Source organism: Chelon labrosus (genome assembly GCF_963514085.1).
Source record: "Chelon labrosus genome assembly, chromosome: 4".
Classification (NCBI taxonomy): Eukaryota; Metazoa; Chordata; class Actinopteri; order Mugiliformes; family Mugilidae; genus Chelon; species Chelon labrosus.
In genome coordinates, this window is record NC_140340.1 from 20689674 (window position 1) to 20708181 (window position 18508).

Genomic DNA, 18508 nt, shown 5'->3' on the forward strand with positions numbered 1-18508 from the left:
TGCCTGGACCTGAAAAGAACTTTTAATAAACAGCTCCATCAGTCGTGGTGATCTCACATTCGAGCCAACAATAACTACTGCTCCTGCTCTTTGACCGTCTCTGTAAACGGTATGGTTGGTTAAAACTCTAGTATGTGGCATCAAGCTGCTCCACCAAAAGCTTTCCTGTTGTTACTTTATATTTAAGGCCCATTATTCTTTTCAGATTAGACAATATAATGCCATGCAGTTATTTTCTCTCAGTAGAATGTGAAATTGAAGAAAATTAATATCACAGTTAAGATTTATGCGCATGAATAAAGCGTTTGTGTTACCAAAGGTGAGAGAGCTGACACAGTTTTAATTTGTTTAGAGTGTTAATTGAAGGATCTCCGTTTCTGAATTTAACAGTTAACTCTCTCCCAGTCGCCACAAGCAGCAGCCTTCACCACCATCCAGTCAATGAAACGTTTAACAAGAAAATATTGGGTAAGAGCTGAATGATTCTCTTTGTGGATAATTTTAGAGCATGCGTCGGCCTGTGAGCCACGCTGAGCTGCAGCAGTGATGTGTGTGTATGTGTGTTTGTGTGTCTGTGGTGTTGCACTCTGAGGGGCAGCAGGATCGCAGTAGATCATTGTTCGGTAAGCGGACGGTGAGGGAGACAGGAAGAGGGGAGGTGGGGGGGCTGTCGGTCGGTTACTGCCGTTAAGGAACCGAAAGTCAGACTGAGGAGCCTTTGTGCCACACGCACACACACACAATACACCCACACACGCACACACACACACACACACTTTTTTTGCCTCATAACTGACTTCTGCAGAAACCTCTGTGTCTTAAGTATTGATGTGATTTGAGGTGTAAGTCGCAAATACGTGATGCTAATAAAATGTTTCAAGATTTTTTTCATATTGGAGTTGAAGTTGTTCAGAGAGACAAGAGACCATAAATTCAATGAACCCAAGTTAGATTTTTTAACTCTCCTCCATACTGCTAGCTGCTGTACTCTGCCTCCATCACTGTAGTCGCCCCACTCTTCACCTCTTGACAAACGATCCTTGCTGGTTGTCATAAAATGAATTGCTACCAGTGCAGGAATTGCCACAGAGAGCTGATTTAAAACTCTGTTATCCTGTGAAACACAGACAGACTGACCTGATTACACTGATCACAGTTCAGTGAGCAGTGAATTCCTGACGATTAATTTATACACAAAAGACTCGTTCTCTGGCTTTAATGTTTAGGGTGAACTCAATTGTTTTATCACTGAGATTACATTAGTTGAAACTGAGTTGAAATAAACGGTCTAAATGTATTGTTACTGATGCTACATAAATAAAATAAAATTAAAATGTTGGATTAGAAGGTAAGAGTGTGTAGGCATTTGCTCTGTTCTCTGCCCTCTGGTCTGTGAAGAGATTGTTTTAGTGTTCAGTTGGATTTATCATCCTGGAGCAGTTGTACATACGTGAAGCCGTTCTTTGGATCTCTTGAAGTAATGCCATTCATAATAATATAGGATATGCACTCTGGTATAAAATGACCTGATCTGATGGGAAGAGGTGACGTTCCCATGTGTTCAGGCCAAAGCATGAGCAGTGACCTTTTGTCTTGACTTTAAGAGACAGGTATCCCTGCAGCACTGTAAGCTTTATAAGAGCTGAGTGGACTCATAAAGTCAGGCCTATACTTCACAGGTAGAAGGAAATCAAGGATATGTGTTGTATGGGGGCTTTTACTGAGGTCAGGTCACTGCCAATATGTAAAGAAATAACCACAGATGACTCTTCAAAAACATACAGTAGGTGCATGAATAATGTGCACCAAACATTTGGCTGAACTTCCATTCACAGCAGAGATGCTGCTGAAAATATGTGGATGAGAGAAAAGCGAGCAACAGAAAACGACAAATAAAGACAGAAACAGAGAAAAGAGCCTTTGTGCTCCAGTACATGTGTTGACTCATTACTAAGAGGTGAGCCAGTGATGACCACAGACTCTGGCTGCCAGTCAGACAGTGATAAACCCCCGAAGGACCCCTCTGAGGGCCAACAGAGAGAGCTGGCTTTGGTGCTGCCTGTTTGAATTGACTGGGTTCCCTGAACATAAATACTTGCCAGACATTATCATTATCCCTCTGCTGCTGGCAGTGCTGATAGCCTACAGGGACGCTGACAGACACACAGGCAGATTAGGGACTCTGTGTGTGTTTATCCACAGCCCTCCATTAGCAGGAATTGCTGCACACCTTATCCAGGTGTTTGCAGGCGAGTGTTTTACAATGAGGCAGGGCCGGAATGTTCCGCTGCAACGCACGCACGCCCGCCACGGTCATCATTATCACTTTACAAACACAGACAGCAGGAATCTACTGTTTCTACACTCTCTAATTACTCTGATGAGCGTCAACAGTCACTTGACTACACACAGAGAGTAGAAAGACCTAATCCTGCCAGAGTTACAGTACCAGGCCAGAGATACAACACTGCAAACAAACTGCTCTGGGGAGCAGTTGCATGCAGGCTGCTAGCACCCTCTCTGACAGGGTTCAGCTCGGTTTATTTGTTCCAGGACGCAGTTTGATTGCTGCGTTCACACCAGTACAAACAAACTAACCTGGTAGGGAAACGCCCCCGGTTTTGGAACAATGACCTCATGTGAACACACTCTAAGATAGCCCATCCGAGACAGCCTGGAAGTCAGACAGACTTTCCCCAGCCCCAGATTTTATGTGGTGGAAAGTTGATCTGGAGTCTCTCTGTTGGGAACTGATTATGCTCCAAGCATAAACTAATATTGCCAGGGTTACCAGACTGAAATTTAAAATATGAGGTAGCTTATATAATATGTGCTCCCATTTTGTTTTTTGTGCAAGACAACACTGAGTGTATGTCCATTGGTTATACATTGAAGTATTCCTACCTGATTTTTGTTTCCCAAAGTTTTCTTCTACTCTGAGAATTTGTTAAAGTTTAGGCACAAGACAAGTTGGTAGTATTAGAACAAATCACTGTCTAGATATTCTTTCTGGTTCGTGAAAGATCATGGAAAAAACTGAAACATTTGTCCAATTTTGCTTTAAAATGAAACTATTGTGTATTCAAAATCTATAAAAAGAATCTATGAAAATAATTACAGTTCTTAGTACTGAGAGTTAATTCCAATTCACTCTGCAGAGAGATATTGATTCAATAAAACCGCTGAAAGTCAAAAATAAGATTGTGTGAGATTAAACCCAGTCCAAATTTGTGTGTAAAATTACAAAAACAAGATCTGAAACTTAACATGATCTTTGTGTTAAGGAGCTGCATTGTTACTTATTAAGTCCCACTGAAAAGTCCAGACAACGTCCCATAAGACACATCAGACACAAAGTGGACCAAATTCTCTGTCCTTCTTCTGACTCACCCGCAGCGTCTTCCCTTCACAGAATCTGATCCTGTTCCAGTTCGGCCGCGAGCGACTCATCTAGATCGGTATCATCAGGATGAAGATGAGACAGCTTGGAGCGCTGTGTGGCTTCGTTCTACTGACCCTGGCCGTCCTCGCCACCGCCAGGCCGAAACTAGGTCAGTCCACAGACACCGTGAGAGATAACAGAAAAACTAAGACAGACAGGGAGAATTTTTTTTTCATTGCATTCTTCCGTAATATTCCAAACTGGGCTTTGGGTTTTCTTTCTTTAACGGGAAATCGTTAAATCAAGCACAAAATATAATGTTCATGACATTTAAGAGGCTGAAGCTGCCGAAGAAGAAACCAGTTTTTGTGTTTGGTATTTGTGCTTTAGGTTGTCACATTTCATCATTCATGACTTAATCTCAGCAGACGTATAATGTCAATACATTTGGATGCCGTTTACATTAAATCTCCAGTTGACTTGATTTACTGTATATGGCCAGAAAATTACAGATTTGTAGGATGTTACAAACCGACCATTGTTCTGTTTGAAACTCAACAGTCCCACGTGTCTCCTCAAGCTGACTCCGAGTCTCTCCTGTTATGACGTCCAGTTTCAGTTTGGCCTTTGTGAAGAAATTCTGGAAGTTCATTAATCAAACGATCTCTTTCCAACTCATAAAGCCACGCCACAAACACAGGCTCACCTCATACCTCATTCACGACTGCAGCGTTTTTGAACCTGGATGATGTTACAACATGAGAGCGCGTCCCGAAAAATTAAAGACAAAACCAGGTGCTGTGTGGCAGCTGCAGTAACAGAGAAGTGAGTTCAGGTGGTAAATAATGTGAAAGACATATGAGGAAAGCCTCAAACAACACACACGCAGCTAAACTGACACATTTGAAAATCCACAGAGGGAAAAGTAGTTTATCTTATAATGTATTACTGTATGTTCAGTAGGAGACACTTTGTTCACAAGCTGTTGCATTATTTATACATGACCTGACTTCACTAACTATTTGGACAGTTTTCCTTTTAGTTCCAAATCCCGCAAAGAACAAAGCCACTGCTGAAATTTAGATATCAAAAATATCAAACAGGAAGCGTGATTTTGCATTTGTTGAGGAAAATGTTTGTATTTTACAATAACTTTGATTCGTGTACAAAAAGATTTAGCTTGAAAATGCCAACCATCGTTATTGATTTCTGTCCTCTTCTTATAAAATCAGTTCAATCGGTTTTAGCTCAGGAGCTCGCTGACTTCTCTTCTGACTTGCCTGATATGTCTTCCAGGTCCTGAGCAGAAGTGTAAGTCTGGTCCGGTGGATCTGGTCTTCCTCATCGACAGCTCCCGCAGCGTAAGGCCGCACGAGTTTGAGACCATGAGGAAGTTCATGATTGACATTCTCAACACGCTGGACATCGGACTCAACGCCACCAGAGTGGGAGTGGTTCAGTACTCCAGCCAGGTACTGTAGGTGCACAGCTTCTGGACCTTCTTTAATGTTGCATTATCTTATTGTTGATGATCTTCAGCATTTGTCCATGCATTTAGAGAAGCATAACTTAAACGTCTTTATTCAACAATAATCACATCCGAGGATTAAACCCAATAAGAGGACTGGCATACAGCCTGCTTTCTCTGAGCAGCTACATTCATATGGACACTATTTCTCCAACCTGATCATAGATTCGATGGCTAAGATTCAACGCTAAATAAAATGATCTGATCAGATGCATGAGGTTGCATGCCCCAAAACATCAGAACATTTTAGACAAATGTGAAATAAAATCTGCAGGAAATATAACGAAAAATAAGAAAGAAGAAAATATAAGAAGTTTTTCCTCCTACTTTGTCTCCAGTCCTGAACTGATAGAGTAGAAGAATATGACCAAGATGTCTCCACGTCTCCAATGTTACTGTCCACATTAGTTCCAGCTTCGTTCATCTTTTCAGATACAACTGGTTGTTTTTCTACCTCCATGTTTCTGTCCCTCCTGGAAACTCATCACCTGATTTTTACCGAACATGGAGCAAGCAAGCTTAGAATGAATGGATTTATTCTAACCAGAGCGAAACCAGCAGATCAAGTGTTAACATAAAGTTTAACACCACCCTCTATATCTGATCAGACCAGCCCGTTCTGACCGATGTGGTTAGATGAGCCATTTTTATTCTAATTATTAGTGGAAGATTAGAGTCATTCGAACACAATACCTGTCACCACTCTCCCCTCTGTTTTCAGGTCCGCAGTGAGTTCTCTCTGAAGACCCATGCCAAGCTGGACAGCATGGTGAAAGGCATCAATCAGATCATCCCTCTTGCTCAGGGAACCATGACTGGGCTCGCCATCAGATATGTGATGAACCAAGCTTTCACCGCTGAGGCTGGAGACAGGCCAAAGGTACTGCAAGTCCTACTGGACGTCCCAGAGTCTGAAACAATGACATTTATTATTTGGAGTACACTTTCTTTTTGTAGTTTGTAATATTTTTACTCCATAGTTTTGATTTGGCTTCATTTGAAATCTTTCCGCAACACTTAAGCTTTGTTTTAGTGGCAAAGCTTTTCTATTTTTCTTGACCTTGTTCCAACTTTAATACCATCCCATTAATACCACCAAGCCTCCTGCCACACCTTAGCTCTGATCCTGAGGGTTTTCTTCCCCTTTAGGTCCCCAACGTGGCTGTGATTGTGACAGATGGACGTCCTCAGGACCGTGTGGCTGAGGTGGCAGCCGAGGCCAGAGAGAAAGGCATCGAGATCTACGCTGTGGGAGTTGCCAGAGCCGACATGACATCGCTACGGGCTATGGCATCCCCGCCCTTCGAGGACCACGTCTTCCTGGTCGAGTCCTTTGACCTCATTCACCAGTTCGGATTGCAGTTCCAGGACAAGCTTTGCGGTAAGACTGCTCGGCAGGAAATGACATCCCTGTTTTTACAAACACAAAGCAGACATTATGGCTTTCCTTTACTGTATTTTCTAAAAAACACTTTTCAATCCAAACAGGATTAATTCAGGTCATCAAATTAGTTCACGTCGGTTCTATATAAACAAAGAATGCAAAATGAAAACCTTAATGAGAACATTAACGATCTCATCAAAGTCTCATTCTTTGTGGATTTGACATCCTTTTATTTTTCATTAAGTCCACATCTGAATCTGGTGAAGACCTGCTAACAAACAGATGAATGCAGCTAATGGATTACTGTTATTTAAAGTAATTTTGACGTCAGTAAAAACCTGCAGTCAAGTCTCTGGAATTCAAATTTAATGCAGATGGCTTCATCTGTGGCTAAACCAGATTCGTTATGTAATTAGAAACACCACACAGAACCTGACACTCTTTCAAATCAGCTTCGCTCAGATCCCTTAAGCACAAGATATCTCCTCATGCAGGCCATCAGTCTAACCTGGACACATAAACCTAGCATAAAACAGTGAATCAATATGTAATTGATCGACTACATGTAATTAATATGTAGTTTTTGGTGGAGGGGTTATGGTGTGGGTTTGAAATCACTCACACACGATTGCAGACATCCAGGGGTAGCTGACGTTCCTCCACATCTGAAGATGGTGAGATAATTTCCTCACTGTATGTGAAGATGACATGAGAAACTAAGGATGTATCATCTCAGATGTATACATATATAATTTTTTTCATTCTACAAAGAAGAGATATATGCTCCATGACTGTTAGACAGGGTGTGTAAATGTAGAGCTTGTCTTGGATTTCCAGAAATCAGCATTAATGTAATTATCAATGTAAAAATGGTGACCAATAAGATGTTTTGTCCTGATTTTCCCCCCGTGTTGCCACCATGTGGGCTTCTTCGGGTAATAAAACCTTAAGATTACACAAAAGCTATTGTTGTCCATTTTCTCAGACTGGAAAAATTCTCTTACCCAAAACAGAGATACCACTAAAATGAGATGAGTTGAACTGTACATACCAGAAATCCCCCCTCATAGTCTCATGGATCTCCTCTGCTCTACAGGTATTGATATGTGTGTGGAGTCGGACCACGGCTGTGAGCACATCTGTGAAAGCTCCCCGGGCTCCTACCACTGCCTCTGTCTGCCTGGATACACCCTGAATGATGATGGGAAAACATGCACAGGTAACAAATCACTGAGCAAAGTCAAGCTACAAGAAGCACTCTTTAAGCCAGAAACATTTATACATTCGTGGACATGTTATTTTAACATTAATAATGTAAATTACTCTGCACTATACAAAAACAACCAACACATTTGCAGAAGGCAATACCTGACATTGCTAAAGGTGCAAATTTGTAACTATTTAATTACCCCCACTTATTGATAATGGAAAAAGTGACTCCACAAATTGTGAATGTGTGTGTTTCAGCCATAGATCTGTGCGCAGAGGGAAAGCACGACTGTGAACAATTGTGCATCAGCTCCCCTGGTTCCTTCACCTGCGACTGCAACAAAGGATACAAACTGAACGACGACAAGAAGACCTGCTCAAGTTAGTCTCACACACTCAAACAACACATCATATAATCCTCACAAGAGAATTCATTGCAGGCTGAAATGGATTCTGTCGATTCCTCTGCTGCTTCATGAAGTGAGTGTGGGTTTGCATTTTGTTCCTCTGTCTGCAGTCTGTCTCAGTAAAAAGAATTCGCAGGACACCGATATGTTTAAAAGTTGAATATGAAATTATTAATACTCCAGCTTGGAATCACTGAACTGAGCACAGTCAGGATACCCCTTTATGAGAGTCCAGCCTCAAGTTAACAGTTATTCTCTGAAACTGGAGTTATAGCTTTCATAGCATATAAAACTTATTTTTAGAAGTTGGGATCTTTGCTTGTTTTAGGTGAGACTAACTGTGAGGCAAAAGGAACATAAATGCAACCGCGCTCATTTTGCTGCTGCTCTTTCTGCTGCTCACGGCCTTGCTGCTTTCCTCCCTTCAGTGATCGACTACTGTTCGTTTGGGAACCACAGTTGCGATCATGAGTGTGTGAGTGTGCTCAGTGGCTATCACTGCCGTTGTAACGAAGGATACAGGCTGCTGGACAACGGCAAGACCTGCCAGGGTAAGTAGCACCAACATGGAAGAGCAATCATCTGAGAAAAAGACACGCACTGCTGCTGCTACAATGGAGGTTTTATGCTGCAGCTAATGTTAATATCATATAGGCAAACTGGAGTAAAACAAGCCTGAGATAGTGCAATTGTATTGAGATTCTTAAAACTCATGAGTCTACTACTGTCGTATCTCTGGCAGCTGTTTTCCTCACGCAAATCATAAAAAAAAAAAAGCTTGGCTGAAATCTTGCTGGCTCCGTCATTTGGTGCAAACCCAAAATGATGCAGTTGCAGCACAACTCATTCGCATATCCCTTTTCAGTCTGACGTGATGACAATTAAAATGTTATTTTCAAACACGTTTGTCCTTTCACTCAACCAAGGGGCGTCTCACCATGGACCAATAAGGCAGAGCAGAGCGCATGCAATAGCCAAGAATACCAAACCATTTATGTAATTTATCCTTTCTTCTAAATTTATTATTTTCATACTCCAAAGTGGTTTGGAAAGAACAATATGATGCAGCTGGTTAGTGAAGGAGGATGCGTTTAGCTCAAAATCATTTTGGTCAACACAAATGAAAATTTCCAAATATTCCAGTATCCAAAAATTTCCAGTATTGGCCTATCAGTGATTATATCTTTGCCTGATTTATTTCTGATATTTGCTATGCCTTGAAATCAGTTCCTTGTAATTAGAGAGAAGAGTTACATTAAGCCACCGGAGAATACTTGGCATTTCATTGCAGTATTCAGCAAAGACATTTTTCAGCTAGAACAGGATCTTCAAAAATTGGTTGATTGCCTAGAAGTTGCTTCTGAAAGAGAAACATACCATCTTCAGACAAGAATGAGGATGAAATGTCAGGTCATTTGAGGTTTAACTGTATTGGTTCATGTCAGTTTTATGGGAGCAAATAATGCAAAATGAACAAAAACTCTGGAAAATTAAACCATTTTAGTAGAATAAGTAAATAAGTTTTCATTTGTTGTGGGTCTGACATCCTGTTTTTTCTAAAAAACCCATATTTGAAACCGATGAAGACGTTTGAATAATAAATTACTAATGAAGCAAAAACCTGCAGCCAAGTCTCTGTAATGACAACTGTGTCCAACTGGCCTCTTTATTTAATTAACCTGAAATAAAAAACATCCGCACACACAGTGCATATTCTCCAGGAAGCATGTCGTATGCACGGTAAAGCAAGCCATCAACGTGTTTGTACATATTCATGCATGCTGCACACTAATGTACAGATGCCTCAGTGGCACTTACATGGGAAACAGCTGCAGTACAGGATCCTGTTGACAGAAAACTGTGAAATTAAGACAATTTACAACCTTTGCGTAACCAAAGACTTGCTATTCCCTTGAAGCCATCCAAATCTTCAAAGCTCCAGTGATACACCATGTAATTGTGTCGTCTGTTTAACCCAAATACCACAGCAGCATTATGTGCTTTAAATAATACACTATCAGCTGTTCTTGGCTTTTTGAAAACACCCGGATAACTCACATTTAAATAAACAAGTTATTTAAAGATTAGAAACGACATCATGTTCTTGTGAGTCATAATAAAATATAATTTAGACCTTGATTCAAACGTATTATTTTCATCAAAATCCAACACAGAACTCACAACTTAAAATTGTTCATTGGCTCTGATGACAGTACATTTTCTCAGAATAATATCTACAACACACACACACACACACACACACACACACACATTAACCCAATGTGCGTGTGTGTTGTTTAGCCATTGACCTGTGCGCTGAGGGGAAACATGACTGTGAACAAATCTGTGTCAGCGCGCCCGGCGTCTTCACCTGCGACTGCAACGAAGGATACACACTCAATGAAGACGAGAAGACCTGCGCACGTTAGTCAGGCCCTCGCACAAATACACGCATTCACGGGTGTACACGCACTAGCAAACACACACCTGGTTTATCTGTCATTCACTGGAGGCCAGCCTGTTCCTTCTCCTCCTACAGTCTCTCCAGTCTTCTCAGATGTGAAGGCTGGGGAACTGAAGCCGCTAGAGTCCTGAGACTAATGGTCAGGACAACACACGTCACTTTAACATTACACCATAACATCAGATGACAAATATGAATTAATTAATGTAAATAATATATATTTTCATCACATGATCCTCTAGCGTCTGCTTGTGCTTATAGAAATGCAGAACCACATCCACACAGGAAAACAACCCAGACACAATGTTCCACTGTTACTATAAACGGAGATGACTTTGTGTGTGTGTTACACAGCCATTGACCTGTGTGCCGAGGGAAAGCACGACTGTGAACAAATCTGTGTCAGCGCACCGGGCGTCTTCACCTGCCAATGCAACAAAGGATTCAAACTGAACAAGGACAAGAAGACCTGCACAAGTCAGTGGATTTCACACACACACACACACACAAACTAAAAACTTTTCTCATCTTGTGTTGTCTCTATTTTATTGTAACTTTATGAACTAAGAAAAGGAGAAAATGCAATTCAGTTTCTTGGCAGTATAACCACTCTGAAGTAAAAGAAAAAAAAAGGTTAAAACAGAAAACTAAATCTCACTGAGCTGACACTATGTTGTTTTTCACATTTATTTCCTGTCCATTAGCCAGATATCATCTTCTGAACTATAGCATAACAGTAATGGTCCATTAACAATCCAACTAAAGTAGGACATTACCTACAGAGGTAAATGCATGGCCTGGTCTGCATGTGCCTGTATGTTTGTGTTATATTTACTGTTTATGTATCTGCAGACATGGACCTGTGTAACACAGTGGAGCACCGTTGTGAACACCAGTGTGTGAGCACTCCAGGATCTTACTACTGTATCTGTCCCGAGGGGCAACTACTGCAAGATGATGGCAAGAGTTGTGGCAGTAAGTTGAACTTGGATCAATAACCTGAATGACCGCTGAAGTACAAACTTGCCAGCCCAGACAAAAAATACAATCTGTGCAGTCATAATCTTAAAAAGAACTTTATCAGTAAGCTTAGTTTCTAGAAGCACAAACCTCTGAAGCAGAAGGGTGATTTAGATCCTGTTGATCCTGCAGGATCAACCTAAACGTTTTGGATTAAGGTGTCAGGAGGTCCGCATCACCGCTGCATGTCAGATAAATCAGAGAACAGGAAACAACACATACAGAAGAAAAGAGTCGTCTGTGCATAACCTGCATTACCATCAGCCATCACTTAAGAAAGCTGTTATGAATCAGGGGTCAGGTCACCGCTGAAGGGAAAAAACGTGGAGAGCAGACGTTACAGTCAGAGTAAGAAAAGAGAAGTTATGTTTCAGGAAATGAAATAAAGATGCTTGAGAAAATGAACCAGATCTCGTCCTGATGTTAAAAGCAGCTCAAATATGTCTGAGAGAAACTGGCTGGACGAAGATGAAGACTTTCTTCTGGATGTTCTTTCCCTCTGGAGAGGAATCCAAAGTGCCTGTCAGTAACATTCACACAGCACCTCCACCTGATGATATGTGGCAGGAGAGAACACCTCATTTATCACCCTCGAGAAATATACTTTAAGAAGACTCAAGTGAGCAAATCAGAATCAAAAATTTAATTGACTGATCAGGTGCTTGTTTTAACTTCTCCTCATTAAATGATTTTTAACTGACATATTCTACCCAAATAGGTCTGAAATTTGATTATATTGCTATAACATCCCCATTGCAGGTCACTGTAACTTCAAAACACAAACATTTCATTGTTAAAGCACTGAGACCAATTTTACAGATGAAAAATTGTATACATGTGTGAATAACTGCACCCCCATAGTATATACATTCGGGGTTTTTTTCTCTGCTGAAATATCATCTGACTCTGAAAGTCGGTAGTCTGCACCTGTAAAACTTCACTGATACAAAGACCTGTCAATAACAAGTAAAAATGTAACTTTATTTAAACAAGACATATAAAAATGATCTAGTATCTGTATTATGTGAGTATTCATTTTCTTTTTCTTATTCTTCAGCCTGCAAGTCTGCCAACATCGACCTTGTGCTTCTGATCGACGGCTCCAAGAGCGTCCGACCCCAAAACTTTGAGCTGGTCAAAAAGTTTGTTAACCAGGTGGGGCATGTCCCAGTATTTTGGTATGATACCACGGCTCAAATAAAAACCAAAAAATGAATACAAAAACAAGCATTTTCCTGCCCCATATAATTTCTCTACATTAAACTGAACATTGTATTATTCTACATCGTGTTGTTTTGGATGGTGGTGACATGGTTACTGTAGGTTTGCGTTTGTCTGAGCCAGAAACTAAATGCAAAACAAAATAAATACAAATAAAGTGCAGATGTGACTACAGCTGAATCAGATGAACATCCCTGACCTCCTCCTGTGCTGCAGGTCGTGGACTCTCTGGATGTGTCTGCTCATGGTACCAGAGTGGGTCTGGTTCAGTACTCCAGCCGGGTCAGGACAGAGTTCTCTCTCAACAAGTACCACACTGCTGATGAGATCAAAGCTGCCGTCATGAAGGTACCAATGTCGCAAAGTTCAGTTCTACATGTAAACACCACAAGTCTGTGAAGGTTCTCAGTCATCCAGGTCATCAATATCCAAAAAGCAAGCTGAAACAAGGGCAACTGGAGTTCCTTGTAGACGTAGCTTCTTCAGAACAGTCCAATCAGAACTGAAGAACTGAAGAAGCTACTTGGATGAGTAGCAAAAAATCTTGAAGAAACTTCAATTGCCCTTGTTATAGCTTGTGTTTTGAATGTTAACACCAGACATGTCACAAAGAACCACAAGCCTTTAAAGCACATAAATAAAATGTAAAGCTGGAGTGAACGTGTGAGACTTCACAAACAACTAAAGTACAACTTCACAGTCACCCAGTAGAAACAGATCTACAGGCCCATTCTGAATATGAACATGTTTAAGACATGCTGGATGAAGAAGAACAACTCATTGGCCCCAAACACGACTGAAACATGATTAATGTTCCCGTTTAGGTTGAATACATGGAGAAAGGTACCATGACGGGCCTGGCCCTAAAGCACATGCTGGAGAACAGCTTCTCAGAGGCAGAGGGCGCTCGTCCTCCCAGCCGCAACATCCCTCGAATCGGACTGGTCTTCACAGACGGACGCTCGCAGGATGATATCACCGAGTACGCCAAGATGGCCAAAGAAGCTGGTGATTCATTTAATCCTATGTACTCTTTATATTTTATTTCACAGGAAAAGATAATAATATGATATGTAGTGAAAGGAAAGACAAAAAGTGCCGAAATGGCTCCCAGTGTGTGGCACTGGTGTGTGCTTGTGTGAGCGAATGAGTGGATGTGTCTGTGACTGTAAAGTTTTTTGAGTACCAATAGGTAGAAAAGCGCTATATAAAAGCAAGACCATTTACCATTTAATAGTATTAAACAAATGTTATAGAGAACAACAATTTAACTCTAATAGTAATAAAAATAGAGCAAAGTACGGTCTATATACCTTGACTGTCTCCTGAGCAAAAGTAATAAAACATATCATTGTGAATGAAGCAAATAAAACATGCATATATGGTGGGTGCACAAAGCAGCTTTTGTAACAATTTATAGAGCAACAGTTTTTCCTTTTTTTGCCAAATTGGAAAAGCTGTTCCCTAATTTGGTATCTTTAAATCTTAGTGAAGACTGACCTCTGCAAGTTAGAACTTTGGCAGAATGAAGAGCTAAAGGCAAATCGCATAAATGTGGACCTGTAAATTTTTTATTATATCTTGAACTGGTCAGAAATATTCTCTTCACTCAAATGTCATTTGTAACATTATGATCTGTAGTTTCTGAAATAGAGAAGCAGGTGAAATGTGTGACTCTGAACCACGTTTGTGGAGAAGACTCAGCTGTGAATTCCACAGCTTGATTTCTTGATCTAGATCCACAGTTCCCAAACCCTTTTTGCTTGGTTTTTGGTTATATTTCTCTTACTCAACTCTAATTTTGTCAACCTCAGAATACCTCATGAACCCACTGTGATCTTTGGCACTCTGACCCCAGGTTAGGAGCCCCTGGCTCTAGACGATGGTGAAGATTTATCTCTGTAACTTGTTCTTTCTGTGTAGGTATCACCATGTACGCTGTGGGCGTCGGCAAAGCCGTGGAAGATGAGCTCCGTGTGATTGCGTCTGAGCCTGTGGAGAAACATTTCTATTACACCACTGACTTCACCGCCATCAGCACCATCGCTGAGAACCTCAAACTCAATGTGTGCCCAGGTACAGTACTGTCAAGCACCACAACACAAATTATTAGCAGTTCAGAGGAGCCGCACATAAATAAAGTAGTTCTTCACCTATTAATAAATGTTTCATTAGGTGACCCTGTTTTTTTGTTTTTTTTAAGCAGAAAGTCCCAAACTGATCATCCCGCTAATCACTCTATATAAAGTATATGGCTGCATATATGGAATAAGTAAAAGCTGCACTGTTCACAAAAGTGGCAGTATCTTTAAACCTCTTATCCGCCACTTGTCAGAGGAACATACTGCATATTATATTCACTTACATCATTTCTATGTCAAAAACAGAATGAAAACTATAAATAGTTAATTATTATACCAGTTTCAAAAGATTTTGTCCACCGTAAAGTAAAATCCAAAAGACCAGACTTACATGTAGCTGTAAGGACGTCTTGATCTTTGTCACCATCTACTGGCAAAAGCACACAATTACAGTTGTCGAAAATGCATTCAGATGTAAAATGTAATATAAAAATATGTGATCCAACATAAAGACAAAACAATAAAAGGGGCAGCTATTTACAGTTTCAACTTTTAGATTTTCCACTGTGACATTAAAGCTTAATATTTATCGCTAAAGTTTAACACGAGCAGTGCATTCTGCTGTATAATCAGCCTCTAATGCCTACACATACAGATAAATAAAAAGATAAATGCACCTTCAAAATAAGTTTGTGTGAATAAATAGTGTATTGCATATTTCATTTTATCCTCCTGTAGAGGAGAGCCAGGGGGAGATCGAGGTGAAGGATCCATGTGCCTGTGAGAGTCTGGTGGAGTTCCAGCAGGCCACCATGAGCAGCCTGGAGCAGCTCACACAGAAACATATCCTTTAAAAAAATATCTTTATACACAGGGTAGTCTTTTTACCTTGAGGTATGAAACTGTGGTATCGTGGTGGATATGTTTGGATTGTAAACAAGTTATTTCTTTGTCATTTTTATGCTGTTGTTTTTTGAAATCCTCAGTGACTTATAAATCTTGAGATTATGACTTGGATTTTGTTAACATTTCTTCCAACTTTTCTCAAATTTAACATGTGGGAGTCTTGACCCAGAGATAGAGATCACTGGCCTAGAGGTTAAGGTGTTGCCCTCAGTTCCTCATCTTTCTCATCATGTTTCTTCACACAGACTGAAGGGGTATGAGGCACAAAAAATGGAGAGAAACAAATAGAGTTGGGTCGCCTGAAGGTGGTGTCCACCTGAAACTCACATGACTTGAGTCTGTTAAAGATCAGACACTCACCTGTGATTGGAGGAATCTGTTTAGTTCTGAATAGTACTCTAATGAACCATTAATGTCCAAGGACAAATTTTCCTTATAAATAATTTGAACGTCTTCAAGAAACCCAACAAGTCTAGTTGCCCTTGTTTCAACTGTAAATGTGTTCATATTTCCTTAACGGACTGTCCACTGGCTGGAATGACAGCCCGTCTGGAGCAGCTGGAGAACCAGCTCCTCTCCAGGAAGTGATCTGGTCATCACTGAGAGCAAACAGGATGGTACAGAGGAGGAAGAAGAGCAGAACGAGAAAGAGGAGGGCACATCATGGCAGAAGCATTAAAGGGGGAGATAAAAAAAAACTCTTCCAATCAGTGGACAAGAAACCAAACTAAAGTGTCTTTTGACAAAGCGCTTTGTAGCTTCAGAGGAGTGTGAGAGTGATCTGAAAGTTTGTGACATAGAATCAAATTTCTGTTATAATTGTAAATGACATAATTATGTTCACTTTTTGCCTAAAAAACAACAACACATCCCCTTTCCCTGCTACCATTAACAGAGCAGCTGTTACAAGATGAATAACAGATGAATATTAAATCTGTTAACTTTGAGTTTTTGTTCGCAAATTAACAAGAACACATTAAAGACATTTGTTTCTGACCTCTGTGTAACACGTACACCTCTATCAGTGCACAAAGAGGATCACAGGCATGTTGCGATCTTTGTAAACTACATGTAATCAGTGTACTGTAGATATTAGTGAAAACACGATTAGCAGTTTCCATCACACTCAGTGTTCATTCATTTATCCTAGTGCCCTATTTATACTTGATCTGTTTTTATACAGTTTGTTGAATATAATGTATTTATAGTCGATCTGGTTTTCTTTTTTTTTTGTTTGTCTGTTTGTTACCAACAGTAGAATAGAAAATACACGTCAGACTGGTGGAGGGCAGGAGAAAGAAGAACTAAGTGTTATTACCACTCCCAATACCAAACAGACTTGGCTCATTTTATAATACAGTCATTACTCTCTCATTTTCCCTCTTAGGCCTGAATGCATCTGCTGAAGAGGAGTTAGAATAAAAAAAAAAGGGAATTAAAATGTATCACTGTTAACTAAAGCTGTAGTCTGTTGATAGAGGACGATGTGAGGGTTTTAAAGGAATCAGTACACACTATTCATTAGGAATAAATACAGCCTGTCTTTCATGCGTCATCTTGACTCTGCACTTTCTAGACTAGATGATGTATCAGTTTACACACAGAACAAGTCACTCAACTGGTAAACAGCAAAGGAAGATCCATCTCTATGACATAATATTCAAATAATTCTCCTCTGTTGTCTCAGAAGCTTTCAACTACGACAGTGTCGGCCCTCTAACACTTTATAGCCCTTTATATTTGACCCCTGTATGTTTTTGTATATTTTCTCATAGCTTTACATTTTTGTATTTTTCTACAGAATCCCTGTATCACGGCACAGAACGCAATAAAGGAGTGAACTTTTCACTTCTGAGTGGTGGTGTCTTTTTGGGAAAGAGTTTTCATTTCCTGGTTTGAGTTTTTGCTTTGGCATCACATCATTATGTTTTATTGGCCCATCTTCCGTCTTCGCTGAGACTGTGTAGGCGGATGTTGAGTGCACACAGCATTTCTAATAACACACACCATTTCTTGATGCCCCTCATGAAGGCCACGAGCTGAAACCCGTCGGTCTAATAAAGTTGTTCCAAACGATAGAGATGCTGCTGGAGTCTTGACTTTTCTACAGCCATACACAGCAGCGATGCAACGTTTACTCAGACTGCTCCAAACAGCTAGTGTTGTGGTTAGCTTACCAACTACCAGACAAAAAAGTCACAGATTAACAGACACAGACAGCTGTAATTAAACAGTACCTTGAAATAAAATTAGAGGAGCAAATCAATCATACCTTTCAATATTTCACTTGACTTATGGTGGATGCAAGTGTGAGTGCGTTTATGTGGATACAAGCATCTCTAGTTATGAGTTTTTGTGAAGTTAAAGTGAAGTTTCTATGGTACATAGAGAACATGTATAGTTCTTCATATCCCCTTGTACATGATATACAAAATACAGTACATGTTTCCTAATTTTAACTATATATTTAAATTTTTCGTAATCAAAACATTAAATTTAAATTAAAATTTAATTAAGTAATAAAATAAAATAGTATAAGCAAAAAATGTATGGAATTAGCATATGAACAAATGTACAAGAAATAGAGACGGAAGAATATATATTATATACATAGGAATGATTAATAAGGTGCAATAGTGTCCGTAAACATTAATAACATGGAGTTATCTGTTACAGAAAGATGACTTGTTGATACAGCTGGACTGAGAATGGTATGAAAGAAGTCCTGTAGCGTTCAGGGGAGCGGAGCTGGATCAGTCTGTTGGATGAGTAATGAGCTCCACTGGCCCTCTATTGTCTGGTCAACTCTCTGCCAATAACATGACCAACCTTTCGGATCAATTTGTCGATCCTACTGATGTCCTTTTTGCTGGTATTGCTCCCCCAACAAACCACAGCAAAGTACA

General features: G+C 40.2%; 1 protein-coding gene across 1 annotated transcript; it reads left to right on the forward strand.

Moving 5' to 3' along the window:
- Positions 1 to 3120: 3120 nt before the first annotated feature.
- On the forward strand, positions 3121 to 16771 carry matn4 (matrilin 4). The gene is made up of 16 exons (XM_084543105.1): positions 3121 to 3551; positions 4679 to 4854; positions 5632 to 5790; positions 6060 to 6291; positions 7391 to 7513; positions 7762 to 7884; positions 8339 to 8461; positions 10212 to 10334; positions 10729 to 10851; positions 11227 to 11349; positions 12452 to 12549; positions 12832 to 12963; positions 13440 to 13623; positions 14539 to 14691; positions 15435 to 15539; positions 16132 to 16771. Exons 1-16 carry the CDS (start codon positions 3470 to 3472, stop codon positions 16188 to 16190), a joined length of 2118 nt encoding a protein of 705 aa, XP_084399231.1. The 5' UTR covers positions 3121 to 3469; the 3' UTR covers positions 16191 to 16771.
- The last annotated feature ends 1737 nt before the right edge of the window (positions 16772 to 18508 follow it).

Bases quoted from the DNA above. Each gene is read 5' to 3' on its own strand.
- matn4 (XM_084543105.1), top strand. From the start codon at position 3,470: ATGAAGATGAGACAGCTTGGAGCGCTGTGTGGCTTCGTTCTACTGACC. The intron at 10,852-11,226 runs GTCAGTGGATTT...ATGTATCTGCAG, and splicing joins GGACAAGAAGACCTGCACAA to ACATGGACCTGTGTAACACA. The intron at 13,624-14,538 runs GTGATTCATTTA...CTTTCTGTGTAG, and splicing joins CAAGATGGCCAAAGAAGCTG to GTATCACCATGTACGCTGTG.